Source organism: Notamacropus eugenii, chromosome X, assembly GCF_028372415.1.
Source record: "Notamacropus eugenii isolate mMacEug1 chromosome X, mMacEug1.pri_v2, whole genome shotgun sequence".
Lineage (NCBI taxonomy): Eukaryota > Metazoa > Chordata > Mammalia > Diprotodontia > Macropodidae > Notamacropus > Notamacropus eugenii.
Genome location: NC_092879.1, coordinates 57701545 through 57728439, shown reverse-complemented (window position 1 = coordinate 57728439; position 26895 = coordinate 57701545). Strand labels below are relative to the sequence as shown.

At 41.5% G+C, this 26895-nt stretch overlaps 1 protein-coding gene across 1 annotated transcript; it reads right to left on the bottom strand.

Annotated features, from left to right (window-relative positions):
• LOC140516140 (adhesion G-protein coupled receptor G2-like) lies at nt 1-21145 on the bottom strand. Its single transcript, XM_072627118.1, has 10 exons — nt 20959-21145; nt 19883-19992; nt 18411-18532; nt 17380-17418; nt 12858-13126; nt 10211-10286; nt 6747-7027; nt 3226-3327; nt 1911-2460; nt 1-232 (listed from the first exon to the last, which is right to left on the bottom strand). Exons 1-9 carry the CDS (start codon nt 21026-21028, stop codon nt 1949-1951), a joined length of 1581 nt encoding a protein of 526 aa, XP_072483219.1. The 5' UTR covers nt 21029-21145; the 3' UTR covers nt 1-232; nt 1911-1948.
• Nucleotides 21146-26895: the final 5750 nt, after the last annotated feature.

Sequence of the window (26895 nt, the reverse complement as noted above, 5' to 3'; positions counted from 1 at the left end):
TTAATGTATGCATCTTTAACAGGAGAAAACAACCATAACATTTCTTCTATAGTGCTTTCATGTTAATAAAGCACTTTACAAACAACTTTTGAGCCTTAGGATGTGTTATTTTTGCTCATTTTAAATACATAACAACAATAAAAATGGTTTCTTTGAGGAGGATTTGAGGAGGAGTCTGTCTTTTCTTGATGTCAACAAAGAGCGCCTTGGTGGTAAATCTCTTCACAGACTTCTGGGGAGTGAATGAAAAGGAGATGTCTTGTAAAAATGGTGGTCTTGTCCTCCTCATCCCAACTCCCATTGTCCCCTCCCCCCCCATATCTGTTGGGTTTTTTTCAGTATAACATCATAACATCAGTCTCATCTTACTTGGACCCCCTCATGATCACAAAGCACAAATTTACCAACTAGCTTTTCAGGAATAGGGCTGTAGTATATGACTGGGGAGTTTTTGTTTCACTACTTTCCCTTATAAGGCTTCATCACTTGAACTGGTACCTTGTTAGTTCAGAAGCACCAATAAACTGAGCTTAACAGCCTAGGCTAGGAAACAATACCCAATGCATGAGGCAGAGAAGAACCTTAGAACACAGAAGATCAGAATTCAGATCAGAAAGGGGCCCTGAAACACAAAATGTCAGAACACAGGAGCGTGGACCCATGCTTATGACACTGTAAATGAAAACGTTTGTCCCAAGTGATCTCAAAGGTCCTTTACAACTTTAAATCTATGATGGCAAGGATACTGAAAGGCTGAGGGGCTCAGATTCATTACAGGAACTAATCTTGGTCCCCCAAATGATTACACATACACTTTGTGGAGGGGGTCCTGGGACTTCCCTGAGGGCAGAATGTTTCATAGAATGTCAGATGTCACCACTTTATTTGTTATTTTTGTTGAATTGTTTTCCTTTGTTATAAGGGACGATTTAGTGAGAACAGGCAGCGTATAGCAGGGAATGACTAAGGTGAAGAAGTCAATTCATTCATGAAACATTTTAAGAAACACAGAACATCAGAGCAGGGGGGCAATTTCAGAATCATCTAGTCAAATATCTTTATTTTACAAGTGGAAACTGAGGCCCAGAAAAGTTGGCTAAAACCTCATTCTCCTGATCCAGGTCCATACTATTTCTAATGTCATCATAAAATCTGATGATACATTGCTGCTTGGTATAGACACCAATCTCTTTATAAAAGCGCTGGATAGCTTTCCTCATTTGATTCAACTGGAAAGCAACATCAGCAGCCAAGTCAGGACTCGAACCCAGTTCCTTTGACTTCCAGGAAAGTGTAGTAATAATAACCCTTTCATTCTTCTACTTTGCTCTATGGTTGGGAAGAAACCGTTCTGCAAACTAGAAAGTGACATCCTATTATTATGAGGTACTTTAATGATCCCTTTAGCCGCAGTGTTCAGCTAACTTTCCTTATAAGCAAAGAAACCCTGTGCCTATGACCTTATTAGGAGATGTCTGTTCATCAGTTGAGCTTGCTCACCCAGCCTGGTTGGTTGGATGAAATTATGGCAAGGTTACATGCTTTAGCTATGCCTAAATTCGCATGGACCACCATAAAATCTCCAGATTTCCTGGTGGAGGGAATCTCAGAGGCCATGGAGTCATAGACTAATGGGATCATAGATTTAGACCTGGAATGAACCTTAGAAACCATCAGAATGATTCCAATCCAACCCCCTCAAGTTTCAGATGAGGAACCTGAGGTTCAAACCACAGTGACCTGTCCAGCATCACACAGGCTAGGATTCCAATCGAGGTTCTCTGCCTCCAAATACAATGCTATCCACTTCCCAAAGAACACTAACTTTGAGGAGAAAACATCTGAGAGCCCTTCCATCCTTTCCTCCATCCCAACCCTCAAGCCAAGCATTAGCATGTAATGCTGCTTACCCTCTCAGAAATTCATTAAAACCTTTGCTCGAAGCTCCTCATACTTTGGAACCCTTTTGGAACCGTACTGAAGTAACCTCTTCGCACTGCAGTTTAGCAATCTCTTCAATCTCCGATTCAGTAATGTCTTCACAACGTAATTCAGTAACCTCTTCAGGCTGTATTGCAATAACCTCTTCAGTCTGTACTGCATCAATCTCCTCGGGCTGCGCTGCGGCCACCTCCTCGGGCTGCGCTGCGGCCACCTCCGCGGGCTGCGCTGCGGCCACCTCCTCGGGCTGCGCTGCGGCCACCTCCTCGGGCTGCGCTGCGGCCACCTCCGCGGGCTGCGCTGCGGCCACCTCCTCGGGCTGCGCTGCGGCCACCTCCGCGGGCTGCGCTGCGGCCACCTCCTCGGGCTGCGCTGCGGCCACCTCCTCGGGCTGCGCTGCGGCCACCTCCGCGGGCTGCGCTGCAGCATCCTCTTGGACTTGTGTTGCCACATTACCCTCACGTCTATTTTGTCGTCTGCGCTGCAGGCGCACCAAATCTAAATCGGATTCACCGGGGTCTGGAAAGATAGCAAATCAATGTGAATGAAAATGTTAACCTTATGGCTTGGTGGCCTCAATGAGTCATTTTCTGTGATGACACAGAGGGTAGTATTAAAACATATGGCATGGGAAAGTAAATATAAATGGCTGGCTGAGGGCACCTGGCATTTTTCCTGAGTTGGTTTGATGTTCAGGAAAGGACTTTTGGCTGCCCCCCTTCAAAACTAGCCTTCAAAGAAATTAAATTCTCTGAAGGACCAGGAGAAAAATCTGTGTATTGGCTGGGTCTTGAATGGCATCGTTTTCTATGATATCCAATACTGAATACAATTAGAGCATGACAATGTCGTGCAATCTAGATGATGGGTCCGGATGACTCAGTCATTTTCTATAGCCCATCCATCCAGGAACACCTGTTTTCAGATGTGGTGGTGAGTCATTATGGCATTCACTGTTTAGATTTTGACATAGAGGCAGTGGAAGGTCCAGTTCAAGTCAAACGGATCGAAAGCCATCCTGAAACCTGTTCAAGATGGAGGCCTGCCCACTGTCTCCCATGTATTCTGAGGTGACCCCAAGGAAACGTTCCATTCCAATCACGTGGGCAATAAAAACATTCTTCCATTTGCATCACCCTTGGTCCTGGGGCAAGTCTAAGTCCCCATGCCAAGAGCGCACGTGAGAAGACAAGGAGTCTGAATTTGTGCCAATAGAGGCTCTGAAAGACTATATGTTAAGTTAAAAAAATAAACTTAGCCATCACTTAGCCCCGGGCATCTTACCGGTGGACTCTTCCGCTGCAATCTTCGGGCAGCACATGTACTTCTGCCAAAACATCCTCACATTCCTCTTTACAACACAATGGAAGTAAAAGACAAGGTATCCTATATTGGGTAAAGAAAGGCAAAGGAAGCGTCACCAATGTGAACGGCCTGGTCTCTGAAAGGAAGAAGAGGCTGGGGGGACACACTGTATCTGATTCTGCTTGGTGTTGGAGATTCTATAGGTCAGGGATTTGCCCACAAGCCCCTTTGTTTCCTTCCCCTTTTTTTGCTTCCCACATAGTCTGGTACAGTAAAATATTTGGAAGCAGAAGACCAGGCCTATATATTTTAAGTTACTATCATACTGTACAACTAAACCTGTTGAGCATTCTACTTCCCCTTCTTGGGGCCCCAGGTTTCTAAAACCTATAAAATGAGAAGAGGGGTAAGTTAAAATGACTTCTAAGGGAAGGCTACTGGTGACCCTTTCTAGAATCTGCAAATTTATGATACATGACTGATTATTTCTTAAGCTCTGACAAAACTGAGTGCCATCATTAATCCTGGCTACCTAAGACCAACTCTCCCCATACCCCTGGGAACATGAAAGCTCTTCAATGACCACCTTGGCCCTGCCCCCCCCCAATATCCTTTCCCCTACAGGATCCCCACCTCAATGGCAGAATATCTATCTAGTACAACCCTCTTTTCTAGGCACAGGAATTGAGCAAAAGAGACAAAATATGACCAAGATGAACACAGAATTTATTACCTATGTGATCCTTACCACCTGTGGATTCAATGGCCTCTGAGGTCCCTTTTATATGTTTCAACTTAATTTCTTTCTGTCTCTCTCATTCCCTAACCTCATCCCTCCCCCATCTGTCTCTCCCTCTCTCTCTCATTCCCTTGCCCCTGTCTTTCTCTTTGTTTTCTCTTTCTCTCTCGTTACTTGTATCCTCTCGATTTTCTGTCTGTTCACTTTATTTTTGGACATCAGACCCAGTGTTGGCCCAGCTTCTGCTAATGGTCACTTCTCTCTGGGTCTGTTTTCTCCTTCTAACCCTATCTTGCTTACCTCAAAAGAATGACTGTTAAGATCAGTGTAGATAATGGTGTAAAATATGCTACAAAAATAAACCATAAATTACAATGCCAGTAACTCTATTTACTATTTGCCTTTGTTATTCTGAATGTAATTTAGGCTTTGGATTTTAAAAAATGGAAGTGTTTGAATTTCTCAAGAGACACCTTATTAACATGGTTGATAGGGTGGGGCATATGGTGGGATCCCTTGTCTGAGCTATAGTTCCCAGTAAAGTAAGGAAGTTACTGCAGGATGCCTTTCTATCGAAGTGGGTTTTTGATGCTTTCCATCTCTGAGAAGGATTTAACAAATACCTCCCCCACCCTCTCCACCAGGGGAATCCCTAAAACAGACCTGTGCTGCCTCTTTTGACCCTTCTTGATCTTTGACCTAAATGGGCCTTGTATTGAAAAGATTTTATTTAGTTGAGTAGGGAGAGGATGTTTGCTAAACACTTGCCCTTAACTGGTTGCTTCTTTTTCTTGAGTCCTAATATTTTTCTCTCAAATAATTTTCCCTTTCTTTCTCTCTCCATTACACAGAGGCCTGAGTTCAAAATCTACCTACGCCTGACACATGCAGACTCCAAGAGGCCCTGCTGTTCCAAGGACAGCCAGCACTATCCTTCTCATGCCTTCTCAGAAAACAAAGGAAGAGCAGAAAAAGAGGGGGGACCTGGGGTGGGAGTAGCAGTTGGCCCCATTTTGGGATCATAAAGTTCAATCCTTTCATGGACTCAGAACGTTAGAGCTGGAATTCTCTTTGCCTGAATGACTGCTGTTTCCCAGCCACCACCCCCATTAGTGGGGAAGCTGAGACCCAGAGATGGCCACTAGCCTCCATTTAGAATCATAAAGTTCATCTGTCCTTCATAGAATGAGAATGTTAGATCTCAAACCTCACTTACCCTAGAATGACTGTAACATTACTGTTTTCTCCAACCACCCCTTACAAGTTGGGAAACTGAGGCCTAGGGAGGAGGAGCAGTGCTTGTCAAGGCTAGACTTAGTAAATAAAATTCAATCCACTCCAAGAATCAAATTGTTAGAGCTGAAAATCAAACTGGCTTTTAGAATTACTACTCTTGCTCTCTCCCCAAACTCAGATCCAAGAAAGGGGACAGTGATTGTTAAGGCTGGCTAGAAGTACATCAATCTTCACAAAGAAGCAGGATGTTACAACTGGAACTCACACCAGCTCTAAGAGAAAGACTATATACTCTTTGCTCTTTCTCTATCTCTCTATAGGTGAAGAAACTGAGGCACAGGAAGGGAAGGGCAGCAGATGTCAAGGTTATACTTAGAATCATCTAGTTCATCCCCTTCACACAATGAGAATGTTAGAGCTGGAACTCTTATTTGCCTTAGAATGATTTTCACTGTTATTTCCCCAGCCCCCTCCCCACTCCTATTACAGAATGGAAAACTGAAGCTCGGGGATGGAGGGGCAGGGGTGTCAAGACTACACTTAGATTCATACAGTTCATCCCCTTCACAGAATGAGAATGTTATTAGAGCTAGAACTCTCACTGGTCCCAGAATGACTAAAACCATTGTTGTTTCCTCCTCCCCCCACCCTCTTCTCCCTACCCAGTCCCAGATAAATAGGGTAGTGATTATATCAAAAGATTTCAGGTAGCTCATGGCAGCCAAGACTAGATCCAAGTCTTTTGCCTCCTTCTCAACCCCCTAGTGGAATAACAAAGGCAATTTGCTAAGTCTGCTGTCATTCCCACTGGCCTACCATCTTCAATCATGCATCAGATTAAAGTGACAGCAGGTTAATAAAATGAATTTCAAGAAATGCTGGGAAATCTATACTGTGTCTTGGACTACAATTACTTTTCAGGCTTCTCCCCGTTCCCTTGAATAATTAGATGGTTCAAATCTCCAACATCTAACAGATGCCCAGTTGTCAAGCCAACCAGATCAACGGATACTGAAACACTCAGCATACCGCAGCAGCTCCCTTGCCTTTGAGAACATCATACCCCTACTAATAGCCTTCTCTGATGTTTCATCATGTCATGTTCTCCAAGGCTACTAGCCTTGGAGAACATGTACACTCTGGTAGGCATCAGTTAATAAGCCTGGCCAGGCTGGGAGTGTGCGTCCGAAGACCAGCCCCTATCTCTCAGCAGACCGGCTGCACGGAGTAAAAAAATCTTTCAGCCACAGCTACACTCAAGTCCTTTACTAAGTGTCAACATCGAAATCACAGGTCTGAATGGCCTAAAGAATTTATCGCCTTGCAGCCAATCCAATCAACTGATGACTGAGATGTAATAGACATGTGACTGTTCTTAAAGGCAATGGGAGTGGGCATCAGGCCACTGAGCTTATAATAATATATAATTGGTATAACTGGTCATTTATAATAACAATATCCAGTGTTCATATAATGCTTTTTTAGCTTTGTAAGGTACTTTACATAGGTCAATTCATATGATTACCTTCCGCTCCACTCAAAAATGCAAAAAAATATAAAAAAAGGAGTCTCAGGGGTCCCCAGGCAAAAAAGCCCAGGCCCCAGTAGAGTCCAAGTAGGATGAAGAGGATCATGTTGTTCTTAAAGTCACTCGGTATCGCCATGTTGTATGCTTTTAGCCTCAGGACTTCGGCGGAATCGATTTTAAAAAGAACAAACAGGTACGTCAATCCACTTATAACAAAGGTGAAGCCAAAATAGCCCAAAATGGAGATGTAAAAGATAAGATTGTTTTGAATCCAGCAGCTGTGGGAGGAAAAAAGGCAGAGAAAGGGGGAAAATATGTCAAGTAGAGGAAAATTAGAAACCATTGACTGTCAGAACTCAAAAGAATTTTTAAAACCATCAGGTCCTGCCTGAATTAAACTCTCTTTCCCCCCCCCCCACCCCATTTTACGAATGAGGCCCAGAGAGAGGGAATAACTTGCCTGTAGTCACATAAAGGTGGTACTAGAACTCAGGCCTCCAGACTCCCAGTCTAGGGTTACACCATGAAGATGGCATTTATTACCCAAAGATGGCATTTATTAATTCCCTCACACTTATGACAGGACAGGACTGAATGTAGGACCTTCGAAGTCCAACCCCCTCTGTTGTTGCAGGAAATGAAACCAAGACCCAGAGAGGATTAAGTCGCTTGTCCCAAGTGGCCAAGCTGGAATTAGAAACCCAGGTCTGGAAACTCCTTGTCTACTGTTTCTACTCGGAGATGAACGGGCCCATCTGAACCATACAGAGCTAGCTCCTTCTTTGAAAGTTCACACTGAAGAAGGGCTTTCAGAGGCTGCCTAAACATAACTGAAAAGTGGCCATTTCACTTCTTGAAAATTTACAGTGGGGGGAGGGGGAGAGGCACTACCTCCTAAGGCAGCTCATTCCACCCTGGGACAGACCTCAGTGGTAAGAAAAATGACCCTTACAAATCACACCGAAATTTGCTTCCTTACAATTTCTGCCAATTACTGCTCCCATTTCTGCCCCTAGGGCCTAACAAAACAAGTTGAATCTCACTCCATTTTCTCAGATACAGTGAGACTGTCAATGGTAATGAAAATACAATGGAAGGAGAATTGAGGAGGAACAAGTTGCGCTATGTGAATTTCAAGCCTTCCATGCTAGCTGTGACAGGGACAAAGGGAAACACTAGACCCTAAGGGGGTGATGGACAGGGTTTTTCTATTAAGAAGTGTGCAATGGTGCATGTGTAACATCTCCAATTACCTACCACAGGCATTCATTAATCATCTCTCTGTTGTGGGACATGGGTACAAGACCAATTTAATATAATAGCCAACACTCTTGTAGCCTGCTGGTCCCCCTTTCCTCCGCAGACCCACAAAGCAACATTTGTATCTCACTTTAAGGTTTCTTGAAGCATCTCCCTCAACCTCATAATACTGATCTCCATTTTACAGGTGAGGAAAATGAGTCAGAAAGAGAAACTTAGAAACTTGCTATGTTTTCAAGTAATAACAATAATAGTTAACATTTTTATAGCACTTACTGTGTGCCAAGGAAGTGCTAAGTAAGCACTTTACAAATTGTCTCATTTGATCTTCACAACAACCCTGGGAGGTAGGAGCTATTATTATCATCTCCACTTTACAGGTGAGGAAACTAAGGCAAACAGGGGTTAAAATGACTTGCCCAGGGTCATACAGCTAGTACGATTCTGAGGCTGGACTTGAACTCAAGTCTTCTTGACTCCAGGCCTGGCGCTCTATCTACTGTATCACCTAAGTGCCTATTTCACGACAGTGCTATTATCTACAACTTGTTCTGTTTGGTCTCAGAGAACAGAAGTTAGCAGTAGTGGAACTGGAGGTTCCAAGGGGCAAACTTACAAGTGTGACATGAGAAAAACTCCCTAACAACAAGGACATGGTGTCCCAGAGTGGGGTGGACTATTTCAGAAGGGAGGGAGCGCCTACATTCCTGATCTGCTAGGGATTAGACTATTAGCATCTCTCAGTGGTGGGAAATCAGCTTCAGGAAGATCAGGCTCTGCCAGAGAATCCATATGCTTGATGGAGTCAAATAAACTGGGTTTGGAATCAGAAAATATGGGTTTGACCAAGCTCAGCTAGCTCTTAGACCTGAGACAAATCCATGAGCCTCAATTTCCTCAGTGCACCAGACAACTAAGACAAAGTTGCAGAGTGGGTGCAGATCTGTACTGGTAGAGGGAGTTTTCACATTGGGAGTGTGCTATATGGGCCAAAGAGACCCTATAGCACGGGATTTCTCTAATGCCACATTGCCCTCTGATGAGTCTCCAATCCTGAGTTCTCAATGGGGGAGCCCAAACTCTAAGAGGATGAAAACGTGGCAACCTATAAGATATGTCTGTTATCTGAGGTCTGGCCTAGTTGTGTATGAAGCAGCTTGCCCCCAGGGTGGCACAAGAGTCTAGAGAGCTGAGTTCAAGTCTCTCCTTTGTGTGATCATCCCACTGACTTTCTTGGAACTCAGTTAAGCTAAAAGTTAAGTTAAAGTCTAAACTTTGGAAGGGAGGCTGGGCTACAACAGAGATGACAAGTTGTCATTCACATTTGCTTCCCTCTAGTGCAGCCTAATCTACTTCCTCCCAAGGCAACCCTTTCCACTTTAGCTAGATCTAATAGAAACTTTTTTCTTTCCATTAAGCTGAAATCTGCATCTCTGAAAATTTCTGCCTATTATTCCTTTTTCTGCCCTCTGGAACCAAGTAAAATGAGGCTAAGCCTTCTCTCACAAGATGGTACTTCAAATATGTAATAATAACTGACATTAATAACTAACGTTTACATAGCACTTTACATATATAAGATAAAAAGATCACACACACGCAGACCTGGAGGTACCTCAGAGAGCATCTTTTTCAGATAAGGAAACAGGTTTGAAGGTTACATGATTTGCCCAGGGTCATAATACTTTTAAGTGTCTAAGGTAGGATTCAAATCCAAGTCTTTCTGGCTCTAGGTCCAACATTTTCCCCACTGAATATTCACTACTTCTGCTCAAAGACAGCTATCATATGAGTGCCCCAGGAGCCTCCTTTTCTTCAGGCTAACCATCTGGGACAGTTCCTTTACCCAATCCTCGTACAGTAGGATCTCAAGACCCCTTCACCATCCCAGTCCCCCTTAAATGTGGCTTCCAGGACTGAACACAGCACTCAAAGTATGGTCCTTAGCCCTGGTCAGACCACTATAACTCAGTAGGAAGGCATGGCAATGGGGGATGAGGAATGGAGCAAGGGAGGCAGGGATGGGGCAGTTATGTTTTGTTCCAGTGGAAGGAGTACTTACCTAACCAATGAAATCAGTCATCCTTGAACTACTAAAATCTGGGAGATCAGATTGCCACTTACTTCATCCTTCCCCTTCATGTGCCTCTCCTACCACCCCACAGAATTTTCATTCATTCAGTCAAGACACTTATACTTACGGTGATTCAGCCATCAAAACGCTACAATTGTTCTTCCTCACAACGAACATGGCCGCCATGGTGAGTGCTGGGAGTCCTAGTAGGGAAGCAGGTGGGAAGGAAGTGAACAAAAGACCTCTGTATTAGGCAGGAATAGAGAGAGAAAATACCTTAAGTAACCTCCCGCCACGTTAAATGAGTCACAGATGGATGGGCATCAGAGCACCATTGTTTATGGATTCTCCAAAGCTAAACATTCTGAGGAGGAGTTTTCCAATCTGCTAACACAAAGAGTGGGCCAATGGCTCCAACACAGCACCCACAGCTTATTATAAACACCAACCAAGCCAAAAAGCAACTTGGCAGTAGACATACTGGGATGTAGATTTTCATGAAGCATTTCTTCCTCCAAAGTTGGGCTCCCTCATTTTCTCCTTTGGGATACTACTTCTGGGCAGGCCCTTGGGCCTCTGGAGGCCTGCCAGGCCACTTTGGAAAAAAGGGGATAATCAACTCACCAAGTGATTACTTCAGTGCTCTTTCAGCCTCTCTCTCCTTAGCTATAAAATGGGCATAATAATCCTGGCACTGAGAGACAGCATGGCCTAGTGAGCAGACAACTGAACCTGGGTTCAAGTCCTGCCTCTAACTGGCTGTGTGACCATGGACAAGTCACTTACTCTCTAAACTGCAGATGAGTTGCTGACTTTCTTCAGAAGCTCCCATAATTTCTATATGGGAAATTTCAATGAAATCATACACCAAATTAAAAAAAAATCTTCTAAGACTTTTTTCTTGTCTCAAGGACTTTGAGGCATACATTTTCTGCACATAATCATGGGATATCTGATTTTAAAGAAAACTGGAGAACATCTAGCTCAATGACCTAATTTTACGGAAAAGGAAACAGACCTGGAGAGGGGAAGGTCACACATAGGTATTTAAGAGCAGAGACGAGACTATAACCTAACTCTCTTATTTCCAAACCCAGCATTTATTTTCTTATACCATAGCACTCTGTAAGTTGCTTTACAAAGCTAGTCTAAGATGCCAGTGAGAATCTTATGCCCTGAGGTGATGGGGGCAGTGTCAAAGGAGAGGAGGAGATATATGCAAGAGATGTTATGAAAGGAAAATTGACAGGCAACAGATTGGGTATGGAAAGGGGTGAGGTAGGAGGGTGAGGATGTCATCCAGGTTGTAAGCCTGGGTGATTGGGAGGATAGTGTTCCCCTCAACAGTAACAAGGAAGTTAGGAAGAGGGGAGGGTTTGAGGGAAAGATGAGTTTTGTTTGGGACATGTTGAGTTCCAGATGTCTGAAAGGCAGCTGGAGATGTGAGACTGAAGATCAGCAGAGAGGTTAAGGCTGGACAGCTAGATTGGAAAATCATCAGCATTGAGATGATAATGGAATCCCTGGGAGCTGATGAGATCAACAAGTGAGATAACATAGAAGGAGAAGAGAAGAAGGCCCAGGACGGAGCCTGACCTGGGGAAAGATTCAACAAAGAAGACTAAGAAGGAGGGGGCTGATGGGTAGGAGAATCAGGAGAGAGCAATATCAAGAAAATCTAGAGAGTTTAATCTCTCTTGGCCTCAGTTTCCTCATTTGTAAAATGAGGCAACTGGTCTAGATCAGGAGTCTAGACCCACTGGCTATAGTTTGCTGAAACCCAACTAAATGATGTCTGATGTCCCTTCTAGATCTAAATCTACTGTCCTTTGAATCCATCCATTTCACCAATTCCAAATCCATCTAATCGTGTATATAGAGCCACTGGAGTCAAGAAGACCTGAGTTCAAATTTTGCCTCAGACATTTATTAGCTGTGTTGACCCTGGACAAGCCACTTCACCCTGTTTGCCTCAGTTTCCTCATCTGTAAAATGAGCTGGAGAAGGCACTCCAGTATCTTTGCTAAGAAAGCCCCAAATGGGGTCACGAAGAGTCAGACACAACTGAAAGGACTAAACAACACCAACAAAAACAACAAATGAGATAGTCAAGTAGATAAGACCAAGGAAGTAGTGGGAAGGTAAGATTAAGTGACTTGCCCAAGGAGGCAAAGTTAGTAAATTTTGAAGCTATCCTATGAATTCAGATCTCTTGACTCCTTTCTCTTTTAGAAGGCAGTCCAACTTAGTGGAAAGAACACTGTACTTGGAGTAAGGAAAAAATCTGTCAAATGAGGATAATAATCTTTAAAGCCCATATCTGACCTTGTCAGTCCCCTGCTTGTGGAGCTGCCTTCGCTCCTTTAGGATAAGATACACTCTTAAGCACTCTTCACGATCTGGCTCCAACCTATCTTTCCAGGCTAATTACAATTATTCCTCTCCAGGGGTGGGGAACCTGAGCCTTGAGGTCACATGTGGTCCTCTAGGTCCTCAAGCGCAGTCCAGCAGAATTCAAAGGGCTGCCCTTGAGGACCTAGAGGGCCATATGTGGCCTCCCCCCACTATACGTATATCCTCATTTCCAACTAATCTAGAAATTGGAAAATTTCCCCGTTCCCTGAACACAGCTTTCTGTTTCCCCCTTCTGTCTCCCATTCTCTGGAAACATTGAAGCACACCACCACAAATGGGACCTAATAAGGAACTTGAATGGAGGGACAACAAAATGAAGGAATGGCTTGAGACCCAAAGCCGGCAGCATCTTTACTTACCCCAGCCAACTGCGCAAAATTTAGGTATGTAATGTTGTGTATAGATGTTAAAGACTCTGACCATAGACAAGTACAGGTCGGCACATCTCAGGCCCATCCAAGTGAAGGATGCCATCAAAAAATAATGAAATAACACAGATGTGGAGACACAAAGGCCAGGGGCTTTGACGGCCGAGAGCAAGGAATTAATCATAAACAACAAGGTTGACAGCAACAAGGAAGCCTGAGTATTGACCAGAATTTTGGATGTTTTCACTTGACGAAGTGGTCTAAAAGGAAAAAAAATGAGTCCATTAGCTGGAGTCTCTGCACGTTTGCTCTGGCTTGCTTTTTAAGTGCTATCAATGGTTTTTGTTTGTTTGCCTTAATATCAGCTATTATTTCCCGCTATACCGCCCCCCCCCCAAATCAGTGAGCCTTACTCTAGAACACAGGTTCTTAACTTTTTGGGTGTCCTGGACCTCTTGGGCAATCAGTCTGGTGATGCCTAAAGAGCCCTTCTCAGAATTATATTTTTAAATGTATAAAATATATAGGATTACAAAAGAAACCAATCATATTGAATTTGGTTAACAAAATATTTTTTAAACAAATTCATACATCTCAGATAAGACCTTAATCTATAACAGAGACCAAAAAATATCAGTTAAGCAAAACCAGGAGACATGTTGTTTACATCTGACTGCGTCTATCAGAATTCTACACTATAGTTCCCCATTTCTCCAAGGAAAAAAGGAGGCTACATTTCCTCATCTGTTCTATGAGACCAAAACTAATCATTAGAATTACAAAGTATTCATCTCTGTACATTTTTAAATGGTTTTCATCTGGCAGGTATCCTTTTTTAATGCAAACTTGTGATTTCATTTGTGTGGGGGAGCTTGTGGTGTAGAAATTCCCTCCAGTGAGGCAGAGCTGCAACTGGTCTGTAATTTACAATCTTAGACAACTGCCAAGGACACACAGGAGCTAAATAAGCAGTCCCACAAAGGCGAAACTCAATCCTAAGCTTCACCATGGTGTCTCTCTTCTACATCATGCCTGCTGAATACACATGTACATAAATATATATGAATATGATGTATACATACATGTTTACGTGTATGCTTGAGTATACACACACATTTTTGTCATTCAATCATTTCCACTGCATCTGACTCTTCATGACAGCATTTGGGGTTTTCTTGGTGCCTTCTCTAGCTCATTTTACAGATGAGGAAACTGAAGCACACAGGGTGAAGTGACTTGCCCAGGGTCACATAGCTACTAAGTGTCTGAGGTCAGATTTGAACTCAGGAAGAGGAGTCTTCCTGACTCTAGGCCCAGTACTCTATGAAGTGCCACCTAGTCGATATACACATATGTTCATATATGCATGATATATGCATGTATACATGCATGCAAGACAGCAGAGTATGATCCAAAGAGCATGATCGTTAGAATTACAAAGTAATTAAGAGTAAAGAACTTAGAGTGAGCTGATTTGGCACACTCAACAGTTGTCTCTGGACAAGTCACCTTCCCCCTTTGTGCCTCAGCTTAGTCCTCTGCAAAATGGAATCGATCACATTTGCTTCTCCTGCCTCGGGACTAAGAGAAGGCATGCTTTCTACAAATGTAAACTATGACTAGGATTTTACAGGAGAGATTGGAGTGGAAAAGCATTTATCAAGCATTTTCCAAGTGCAAGCACGGTTGGTTACTCGTTGCATTGGTCAGAATTCTTAAGTCTTTCATAGTACCTTTCTTTTATAATTTTGTAATCACAGTAATTTTATAATCAGTATTTTCCTAGTTCTTCCTGCACTTTGCATTAGTTCATGCAAGTCTTCCTAGTATTCTCTGAATCTGACCTGTTTGTCATTTCTTATGGTACAAAAATATTCCATTACATTAATATACCATAATTTGATCAGTCATTCCCCTGATGGGCACCCCCTCCCCACCTCCCCCACATATCCACATACTTAGTTTTCAGGGTTTTTTTTTTACTGCTATTGAAACAGTTACTACAAATATTTTTGTACATATGAGTCCTTTTCCTATTTCTTCAGTATGGAGACCTAGAAGTAGTATATTGTGAGGCCAAAAGGTATGTATACAGTTTGGTAACTATGGGGCATAGTTCTGAGTTGCTTTCCAGAATGGTTGGATCAATCCACCAACAGTGTATTAATGTGTTTGTTTTCCTGCAGCCCCTCCAACATTTGTCATTTTTCATTTGTCATCTTTGCCAATCTAATAATGGATATAAGATAGAACCTCAGAATTGTTTTTAATTTGCTTTTCTCCTAGTATTAGTGATTTGAAACATTTTTTTTTTCATGTGGTGGCTGATAGCCTGAATTTTCTTCTTTTGAGAACTGTCTGTCCCTATCTTTCGACTGTTTGTCTCTGGGGGAATAGGTCCCATTCTTATTGAACCAGTCCCCCCCCCCCGCCCCCTCCCCCTGCACATCTACATATTTGACCTTTATCAGAGAAGTTTACTGCAAAGATTTTTTCCTAGTTAATTATTTCCTTCTAATTTTAACTACATTGATTTTTGTTCCTGTAAAAAGTTTTCAACTTTATATAATCAGATTTTTATCTTCTGTAATTCTTTCTGTGCCTTTTTTGGATATTATAACTATTACTTTATCTATAGTTATGCAATGCACCTCCTTCCCTGCTCCTCTAATTTGTCTGTTATATGACCTTTTATATCTAGGTCATGCATCCATTTGGAATTTATTGTAGTATGTAGTATATTGGTCTGAACTTAATTTCTATTAGACTGATTTCCAGTTTTTTTGTTGTTTAGTGAATCCTATTCTTAATACTGGGTTCTTGGTTTAATCGAACACTATGCTTCCGTGTCTGTTTGTTTCTGGACCTTGTGTACCTAATCTATTCCACTGATCTTTTTTTCAAACTAGTTCCAAATAACTTTTGATGGTTACTGCTTTAGAGTGTAATTTTGAGATCTGGTACTGCTAGGTTCCCTTCCTTCTTATTTACTTTCCCCCGTTATTTCCCTTAAGATTCTTGACCATTTGTTCCTCCAAGTGAATTTTGTTATTTTATTTTTCTTGTTCTATAAAGTAATCCTTTGATAGTTTAATTTGTACGGCGTTGAATCAGTAAATAAATTTGAATAAGATAGTCCTTTTTATTACAGTGGCATGGTTCATCCACGAGGAATTATTATCTTTCCAATGATTTAAACCTGTCTACTTATTTCTAGAAAAAGCGGCTTCTAGCTGTTTTCCCAGAATTCCTTGGTAAGTGGACCAATTACCTACAATCCTATAATGTAGACACCCTGCTTGTCCTTTTTAATCAGGTCTGTTTTTACTACAGCCTTATATGAAACAAAGATTACTACCCTGGCTTTTTCAAATTCACAGGAGGCATTAAAAATTCTTTTGCAGAGTGGGCGGAACCAAGATGGCCGAATTAAAGGCAGACACTCACCTGACCTCCCTCAAATTCCTATCCAAAACCTTTAAAATAATGCCACAAAATAAATTCTGGACAGGCAAAACCCACACAAGGATGGAAAGAAACAATATTCCAGTCTAAGACAAATTAAGTCAGCAGGAGAGGTCTGGCTCATTGGAATCAGTGGGAAAAATGCAACACAGCACATATGCAACCACTCTGCCATCCCACCTCACCCCCTCCCCGTAAGCCACTAGTAGGTCAAGGGCACAAGCCTGCAGCAGGCCTTGAGGGCAAATGAATTTGCAACAACGACTTCTGACTTCCTGGCAGAGCTCTCAGCCTTGATGGTAAGGGGGATGGACAACTGGTCACAAAATTACAGAGGACCCTTAGCTGCACTAGACCTGCAATCAGAAAGACCTGAGTTCAGATGTGGCCTTAAACATTTACTAGCTATGTGACTCCCGGCAAGTCACTTAATCTCTGTTTGCCTCAGTTTCCTCATCTGTAAAATAGGGACAATAATAACACCTAACTCCCAGGGTTATTGTAAGATGAGATATTATTTGTAAAGTATTTTGAAAACTTTAAAATGCTATATAAATGCTACCTATTACTAATTTTAGGTACTGAGGTATCGCGGCCGGCCCCCCACTTCTATCCCTACCTAAAGTTGTGTCTAAACCATGCCAAATATTTAAATTAAAAACTGAAACCAAAATATAAACAGCAAATCTCTCTGATAAAGATCTTATTCTAAAACCCATCCATACATATACAGACATGTTACATATATGGAACTGATTCTAATATTTAAGAATAGGAACTGTTCTTTAAAACATAAATGGTCTAAAAAGAGGACCAGGTTGTTTCAAAAGGAACAAATTCAAGCTACCAACAACCACATGACGAATGCTCCAAATCACTGATAATAGAGAAATGCAAACTAAGGAAATTGTGAGGTGCCACCCCACACCCATCAGTTTGGCAAAGGTGACAAAAAAGGTGTTGAAGGAAACAGGCACACTAACAGAGCTGTGAACTTCTCTATCCGTTCTAGAAAGTGAGTTGGAACTAGGCCCAAAAAGCAACTCACCTGTACACACTCGCTGATCCAGTGATCTCATCACAGGTCCTAAATTCCAAAGAGATCAAAGAAAGAGTAAAAAAAAAACAAATGTAGAAAAATATTTGCAGCAGCTCTTTTTGCAGCAGCAAAGAAGTGGAAATGAAGGGGATGTCTCCATCAACTGGGGAATGGTTGAGAAAAAATAAGGTATATGAATGTAATGAGATACTATTGTGCCATAAAAAGTGATAAAATAATATCGTTTTAGAGAAACCTGGGAACACTTGTATGAAATGATGCAGAGTGAAATGAGCAGAACCAGAAAAATTTATACACTGTAACAACATTATAAAGATAAACAACTCTGAAGGACTTAACTCTGATGAATATGATAACCAACTTCTGATTCCAAAGAATTAATAATGAAGCATTCTACCTGCACAATTCCTGACAAAGAGGTGAGTGACTAAGGGTATAGAATGAGACATATAATTTTTATTCAAGGTCAATGTAGGAATTTGTTTTACTTGAGAATGCGTATTTGTTACAAAGGTTTTAGTTTTGGGTTTTTTCCCCAATGAGAAGAGGTAAGAGGAAGAAATAAATGATTATTTATTTAAAAAAAAAATTTTTAAACAAGCGGCAACCCCCATCTCCCAAACCAAATGAAACAACTGTATTCCATGACATGAACCAAAATTTAGATCTTTCTTACAGATTATGGGTGCAGCCATAATCTAAGTTTTACCCAATAAAGACAGTTTAAGTTTATAGAAATTGGCCAAGTATTTTCTTAGATTTTTTCCCCCATTTACCTTCTGTCCCCTGACTTCTTAACAATCCAATTATATTTAGCTCAAAAAATGATTGCTGATCAACAGAGTTCTAACTGGCCTAACCTTTTAAAACTTGCCCACTTCATTTTTCAGTTGGTCAGACCTCTTCTTTTGTTCTGTGCCCTAGAAATGTGCATACTAAGTAGGAAAACAGCATCAGTGATATAGTGCTATATGTGCACCTATATACAGGCACACAGAGAAAAGATTATAGCTACTTACTCAAAAGCTATGTAAATCAGCATTGAGAGTCCCAGAAAAGTACAAGAGATTAAACATCCGGTATAGGTTATGATCATTAAGAGATATCTGTTGATAATTTCCACCTCAAACCTGGATTCATCCTAAGGAACAGAATACATACATATCAGAGATTCAACATAGGATACCTGTGGCAAAATGTTGTGGGCATCCCAAAATGGGAGGCGCTTGGGGCCTGCCACTAGTCACTTCTGCCATCACCATCCATGGACTTGAAAACTAAGCTCCATTTCTTAATCCCCCTCAATACTCTCCCTGGCCAACAATTTAGACCAGATTATGCCAACAAATTAGGACCAACTTTCCTACTATGCAAAGAATCTCCGGTTGCAGAGTATATATGTCTGTGGATGGATGGATTACACACACACAGATACAGGAATATAGAATAGTTGCAGAAGTCATCTTTGTCCAGTAACCTGGGGAGGGGTGAGGGACAGCAGTGTCATAGATGCAGGAAGTGGCAAAAGTTGGGTCATCTGCCTTCAATCCAGTGCCTATTAAACTGTACCACAATGCCAGTCTAATACAGGTTATGAAGGTTTCACTTCCAGACAAGCTCTGTGGGATCATAGAATGTTGGAGCTAGAAGGGACTTAGAGGTCCTACATTTTTATAGATGAACTATTAAAAAGCTTTTGCAGAAAACATAACATTTGATCTGGGCCTTAAAAAAAATGTTTGTGATGGCTTTTGGTTGAGATGGAGGGAAAGTTCAAGTGCAAGGTGATGAAGGGAAGGGTACTGCAGGTGCAAGGTATTAACATATATGAAGACGTAGTGATGGAAAAGAACAGATCATGTTTGGAGAACAGAAAATAGTTCATTTTGACTAGATTGACTAGATTGAGCATGTAATTGGAAGGAGAAAATTGTAAGTCTCCAGAGGCAGGCTGAATCAAATTGTGGAGAACTTGAATGCCAATCTTAGGTGTTTGCATTTTGTTTTGTATGTAATGGGAGGTCATTGAGGGATTGAGACAGGGACCTGATGTGGTTAGATGCACTAATCTGGCAGTGGTGGGTAGAAAATACTTTCAATAGCCCAGGTGGAAAGTATTAGGGGACTTTTTAACCAGACTAGAGGATGGTACGGTATGGTAGGGAGGGTACTAAAAAGCCTGGGGATTCTGGTTGTGCCCCCCCTCCCCAATCTCAGTCCAGTAGAGGGGAGCCAGATTTATCTTGGGGCACCTTAGCACTGGGATAGTAACTTTCCAGCAACAATCTTATGTTTATCATTCCATCTACATTTTTGAATATTTCTTTCCAGAGCTTTAGGTCTGATCTACCCCAGGGCCTTGGAGACCCCAAAGCAACAGCTTTCAGTTATACAAAACTTTCTTCTGTGACTCAGCTTGCATGCAAATGTTGTTTGCAATTTAATGACATTTGCCTCAATTCTCTCAGGGAAAGATTCATGGCCAACTTACCCTAAAGACGCCAATGTTCGTTAGATGGTTACACTGACAGATTGTGTAATTAACCTCAGTTGTGTTTTCTTCACAGTATGGTGAATCTGAATCCTGTTTCACTCGTATCTCTGCAGGACACAGAAGGGAATTTCAAAGCAATTTCACTTTTCTCAGAAATGTTTAGTTTTGCACTGGGCAAACACTGTGTGAATGTGTGTTAGTGATTAATATTGTCTGGTAAGATGGCGAGATGGTAGCAAAACTTAAAACTGAAATCCAATGAAATCTAAAAGGCAAAAATGACTGTGGTGCCTTAGTATATGGCATAGCTTCTCTGGATTTCCCTTTGCTTGTTTTGGTATTAGGCCTCTTTTTACCTAGGCAGCAGCAACCCCATTTCCACATACAAGGGCTGTCTAAAAGACAACAGGTGGAAGGAAGGAAAGGTTCTTGGAGGTTGGGAAGGAGCTGTGGGATGGATGGGGCTGGATATCTGAGCATCCCTTGGGGGCAATGAAATGGTCCTCTGAAGTACTGGGGGCTAGTAAGGCCTGGAAATGCAAATGCTCTTTGGTCCCTGCTAAACCTGCCTGAGGGAACCCTATGGGTTTTGAATTTGTTTGAGCCCAAGCCGAAATCCCACCCTAGATGGGCCTGGATGGCTGGGTGGATTTTTTCAGGCACTCTGATCCCCTTGAGAATGCCTCAGTTGTATTTCTAAGAATAATAAGGACCCATATCATTATCAAAATCAAATTAACTACCTCAGGACATAAGGGTCCAGAACATATATGGTATAGAGCATTAGAATATAATGCCGAATGACGGCCTTTGATCTCTCCACAGTCTCCTGAAGTGGAGTGACTCAGCAGAAAATGGCGCGCCCCCCCCCCCCCCCCCCGTTTTCTTCCGCCATTTTGGGGCGGAGTTAGAGGTGAGAAAAATGGCCAACGGGGATAGCCAGGGCCCTTTCACACATTGTGGGAGACCCCTCCCCCAAACTCATAAATACAGGAACTCATTCGATCTAATTCATAGCATATCAGTCGATTATTCCCGCTCTCAAAGCTACTAGCACCCTTTAGTATTCCTACCTGCTGATGCTCTTGAAACAAGGGTGAAAAGAAGGAAGACAAGCATCCGTAACTTTTTTCTTTCCCCCATCTTTGGACTATCCGTCCAAGGATGACTTGGGCTGAGACTTCTAAAAAGCTACCTCAAATTTGGGGTGTTTTAGAGAAGTCACAGACCCCAAGAGCGGACCCAGGTCTGAGCCTGACCAGAGACTTGGCGGACTGAGACAAGATGGCGACTTGCCGAAGAATTCTAAGGTTTTTGCTCATCTCTGATTGGATGTAAGAAATACGTCATAATGCTCAGCCAATGAGAGAGCAGGACAACGTTTGAGGGGATAAAATTCTTCCGCCCTAGCAACCAAATGCACACAGCCCTACTCTTAGAACTCTTTACAACAATAGTGGCCTTCTGGCTTCAAAATTTGTTTGTTAGTTAAAGAGCCTTTCCTGTTACTCATATCAAACTCTAGCCATAGATTACTTCATATGGGCCAATGTAGGGCAGCATTGAGAACACAGGAATTGGAATCGAGAAGACTTGGGTTCAAATTCTGCCTCAGTTACGTTGGCTCTGTGACACTAAGCAAGTCACTTAAATCTCTCTAAGCCTCCATTTTCTCATCTGTAAAATGGGGAAAAATAATAATGCCTCACTTGTTATGAAGAGCAAATGAGAAAATGTATTAATTTGAAAACTGAGAGTTCCATATTGATGTCAGCTACGGTGATGATGATGATGATCAGTGCCATGAATGTTCTATGTTTCTGCACATTTTCATGATTCATATTAGCAAAGGCCAACAATATAAAAATCCAAAACATTAGACAGTCTAAACATTTCACAAGATCCATAGAATATTAGAACTAGAAGAAGCCTAAGAGAAGATTTAGTTCAATGTATTCCATGAATGTGAAGTGACTTTCCCAAAGTCACATAGCTATGAACTAAAACCACTGTGATCCAGAGCCAGGACTCCTGATTCCAAAGCCAGGATTCTTTACACCAAACCAAGCTGCCTTTTATATTCAACTTCTGAGGCTATTAAATGATTTATGGTTCCTTTTTTTTTTTGTTTGTTTTAATATAAAATTTACAGAATAATACTATATAATATATAATTATATATAATTTATTAAAATTTAATATATAATTTATAATATAATTCCACATTCACTTCCACAAGAATTTGAATTCCAAATTTTCTCCCCATCTCTCCCCACCCCCCACCCCAGGACAGTGTGTACCCCATCCACCCCCTCCTCTAGTCTCTCCTCCCTTCTATCACCCCCCTACTTCTATCCCCCTCCTCTCTATTTTCCTGCAGGGCAAAATAGATTTCTATACCCCATTGCCTGTAGATCTTCTTTCCCAGTTGCATGGAAAAACAATTTTTAACTTTCATTCCTAAAGCTTTGAGTTTCATATTCTCTCCCTTCCTCCTTTCCTACCCACCCTCATTGAGAAAGCAAGCAGTTCCATATAGGTCATGCATGTGTAGCCATGCAAAGCACTTCCATAATAATGTTGCAAAAGACTAATTTCTCTCTGTCCTATAAATATATAATATTTACAAATATATATTTAATATATAATATTTTATGTTATTTATTATTTTTATATGATATATAAAATTCATATACATAAATATATAATATAAAAATATATAATAACATATATTACTATTATACATATATATATAAATGTCCTCCATTTATTCCATTCTCTCCCTTGACCTGTCCTCCCACAATACTGTTTGCTTCTGATTATCCAATTATCCCCAATTTGCTGTCCCTTCTGTTACCTTCCCTCTCCTATCCCCTTCCCCCTTTCCTTCCTGCAAGGTAACAGATTTCCATACCCAATGGAGTGTGTGTTATTCCCTCCTTAAGCCAAATCCCATGAGAGTAAGGCTCACTTATTTCCTTTCATCTCTCCCCTCTTCCCCCACATTATAAAAGCTCTTTCTTGTGTCTTTTATGTGAGATGATTTGCTACCTTCTATCTCTCCCTTTCTCTTACTCCTAGTATATTCCTCTCAACAGCAAATTTTACATTTTAAGTATTCTCCCTTCATATTTAGCTCACCCTGTGCTCTCTGTCTGTGTGTGTGTGTGTGTGTGTGTGTGTGTGTATTAGGGTAGTTAGAGGGTAAATATATATATTTACCCTCTAACTACCCTAATACTGATAAAGGTCTCTTCGGTTACAAATATCATCTTCTCATGTATGAATGTAAACACTTCAACTTTAATGAGTTCCTTATGGCTTCTCTTTAGTGACATTTTAGTTTTTTGGAGGGGGATGGCAGGCCAATTGGGGTTAAGTGACAACTGGGGATAAGGTCACACAGCTAGTAATGCTGGATTTGAACTCAGGTGCTCTTGACTTCAGGGCCAGTGCTCCATTCACCATGCCACCAAGCTGCCCCTCCTTTTTTTAAACAAAAGATTTACCCCTTTTAATTTTTTTTGTTCTTCTGAATCTCAAGATTATTTTGCTTTCTCTAAATATGCAACAATAGAAGGCAGAAGAAGGTAGCCCCAAAGCATGCTGGGTGGCAGGAGAAAGTCCTCCCACATATAGATGAGCCATAGGTGGAAAATGGAAAGGTGGTCACAGTTTCATTTGAATCTTTTCCCATAATACTCCTAAAGACCAAGCCACCAAAAGATCCAAGAAATAAATTTCTCCCAAGGGAAGTTAAAGAAATTGAAATACTGCCTGCCGTATTCACCATCCTTCTCAAAGTCCCAGAATACACACTGGACATGAGCCCATTTCTGGAGAAAATAGAACCTGGCATTAATGATGTCTTGTAGCATCCAGGCAAAAAAGCAAACACCTTTCCAGTTTTGCCAGATGTGAAAGCTCTGCATAGTAGCAACTCACATAATTTCTTAGTCAGTTTTAGGAACTGCCTTGTATGTAAAAAGGTTTTTCCATGTTTAAACAAGATCAAAGGATCTGCCACATACCCTTTAAAATATTTTATGAGATGTTTGGGGATTTGACACACTCTCCTGATCAGGGGAGGAGGTTGGTAGTATCCCATATGCTGGTGGAATTAAGAGTCTCATGATACCTTGGCTCAGACCTCACCGCAGACAAAGTGCCAAATTAGGGTCAGAACTGAAGTTGAACCTCATTTGTTCTAGGCTGGTCTGCCTCCTTACCAGGCTGTAACAGACATTCAGGAAAACCCCAATCCTCCCTAAAATCTTCTGATAACCAAGGCAGAGGTCAAAATAAAGACCCAGTGGCCAAATAGGGCAGGTTTGGGCACTCTGGTCTTCAGGTAGGGAAATTAGACCACAAACCCAGTATGGCTGACATTTCACTCATAGGATCATAGTTTCAGAGTTAAAAGAGACTCTAGAGGTCATGCAGTTCAACCACCAAATTTGCAAATGAGGAAACTGAGTGAGAGAAGAGATGTTCAGTGGCTTGCCCAAAGTCATGGCAAATAGCAAAGGTAGGATTGAAACCCAGGTTTTCTAACTCCAAACTCTCCTGGACTTTTCCCCTGGACAAAATAAATCACCAAATAGCATATTTAATTAGCTTCTTTCTTATTGGCTAGAAATAAAGTCAGTGAAAAAATGTGTCATACTTTCTTGTTCTAGAATCATTCATAATAATATCAATGACAACTAGCATTTATATAACACCTTAAGGTTTACAAAACCTTTTACATATATTATCTCATTTTATCCTCATAAAACCTTGGGAGGTAGGTACCATTACTAACCCCATTTTCCAGATGAGAAAAATGAGACTGAGGGAGATGAACTGACTTGCTTGGGGTCATCCAGCTATATAAATAAATGTCTAAGGCAAAATTTTAGCTGAGGTTTACCTGACTCCAATTTTGCCTTCTATCCACTGAGCTTCTTAATAGTCATGGAATCATTAAAATTTTAGGGTTGGAAGGGACCTCAGAGGTTACCTGGGCCAACTGACATCTAAATAAAAATCCTCTCTCTATGACTTTAACCTCTGTTTGAAGACCTCTGTGGATAGGAAACTCACTACCTGAAAAGGCTTCTGCTTTGGATTAGTTCAAATGGTTAGGATATTTACCCCTTTTACGGAGGTGAAATCTGCCTTGGGCCTTTTAGATTAGAGAGAATAAAAAACAAATTTTTTTTTCACTGAATTGGGGTTAACAGCAAAGATGGTTCACAAAATCATGGAACTGCAGGATGGGAAAGGACCTCCAACACAAACCAGCAAAAAAATACCTCTGGGGGCAGCTAGGTGGGTAGAGCAGCAGTTCTCAGATCCTTACTAGCTGTGTGACCCTGGGCAAGTCACTTAACCCAGATTGCCTCAAAAAAACCCTCAAAAAATGGATATCCTCCACACCATAGTTGAGGAGTGGCCATCTGCCTTCTAATGAGGGAGATCCTTCTGCCTATAGAGGCAACTCATTCCATTTTTTCTCATTGTTAAGAAGTTCTTCTGCCTCAGTGGGGGGTCTTTGTAACTTTGACCCTTGACTGCCCTCTGGTACCAAGCAAATCATGTGTGATCCCTCTTACATGATAGTGCTTCCTATAAATCTTTGCAGACAGACAGTATTCTCTCTCCACCAACCCCCAGCGCAACTGTCTGCTCCCAATCCTTTTCTTCTCCAGAGTAAACACTTTGAGTTCCTGGCAGTAGAAGGAAGAAGACTTGGGCAAAAATTCCATCTCTGATATTAGCAAATGTTTGCTCATGCAAACCTCAGATTGAGGCCTAAGCCTGGGGTCAAGAAGACCTGAGTTCAAATTCAGCCTCAGAAACTTTTACTAGCTATATGACTCCTGGGCAAGTCACTTGACTGCTGTTTGCCTCAGTTGTCTTATCTGTAAAATGGGGATCATAGTAGTACCTACCCTCCAGTGTGTTGTGAGATAATAATTGTAAAGTGTAAATTAGCACAGTGCCTGGCACATGGTAGGCACTATATAAATGTTAGCTAGTGTTATTGTTATTTTTATTCTAGCTGTATGATTATGAGCAAATCTCTCGGAGCCTCAGTTTCCTCATCTGCAAAGTAGTGATAATCATGCCTGTCATACTTCCCAGTCAGTTGTTATAAGGCTGAAATAAGATAAAAATATGTAAAGAGCTTGGTAAACTTTAAAGGCCTGTGTAAATATCAATTATTATTTTATTCTGCTGACTGCGCTGAATCCACATTTCTTCTGTGCTATTTATTCACAATACTTCTACGTTGTTAGCCTTTTAACTTCAGTAAGCTGTGATGCATCATTGGACATAATGAAGAAGAAAAAAGATTGGTGATTTTATCAGTTTGGGTGTTGAGCGTCAGAGATTTTCCCAAGGTCACACAGTTAATGAGAGTCAGAACCTAGGTCTCTTGACTCCAAATCCAGGTCTCATCCCTTCATCACACTGACTTTCATTAATAATGACTTGAATTTCTAGGGTTCATTATGTTTTTTAAAGTCCTTTCTTTACAACAGCCCTCTGAGGTACAAAGTTTATGTCACTCTTCCCATTTCACAGATGAGAAAACTAAGGTACAGAGAGATCAGTTGACTTGCCCGAGGTCACATATCTAGTGATCAGTGTCAAAGCCTGGATTTGACCTTGAGTCTTCTGGTACAGGGGCTCTTGACTGAAAAAATGTAATTATTATTAGGTACTCAGAATTCTTGGGGGTGGAGAAGGGTCACAGGGGCAGGAGGGCCAGCCCTGGAGCCTTTGGCCACCAATAACAACCAGAGCCTAATAGAGTTAAAGGACAGCTACTAGCCACCAACTATCACTGCTTCAGAATCACATCAGCTAACTAGGACAAATCTTTAAAAAACACATATACACGCACTAAAAGAGTCTCGAATTTCAATGGGAGATAAAAGAATGCCACTAGAATTGTAGCTAAGAATGTGCTTTGTGCTGTCACCATGAACTCTGTTCAGGGTAAATGACACAAAATCCAT

Excerpts from the sequence above, each read along its gene's own strand:
- LOC140516140 (XM_072627118.1), bottom strand. The coding sequence starts at position 21,028 with ATGGGGGAAAGAAAAAAGTTACGGATGCTTGTCTTCCTTCTTTTCACC. Across the intron at positions 17,419-18,410 it reads CTGATTTACATAGCTTTTGA|GACCTGTGATGAGATCACTG; the intron begins GTAAGTAGCTAT and ends TTTGGAATTTAG. Across the intron at positions 10,287-12,857 it reads ATTTTGCGCAGTTGGCTGGG|GACTCCCAGCACTCACCATG; the intron begins GTAAGTAAAGAT and ends CTTCCCTACTAG.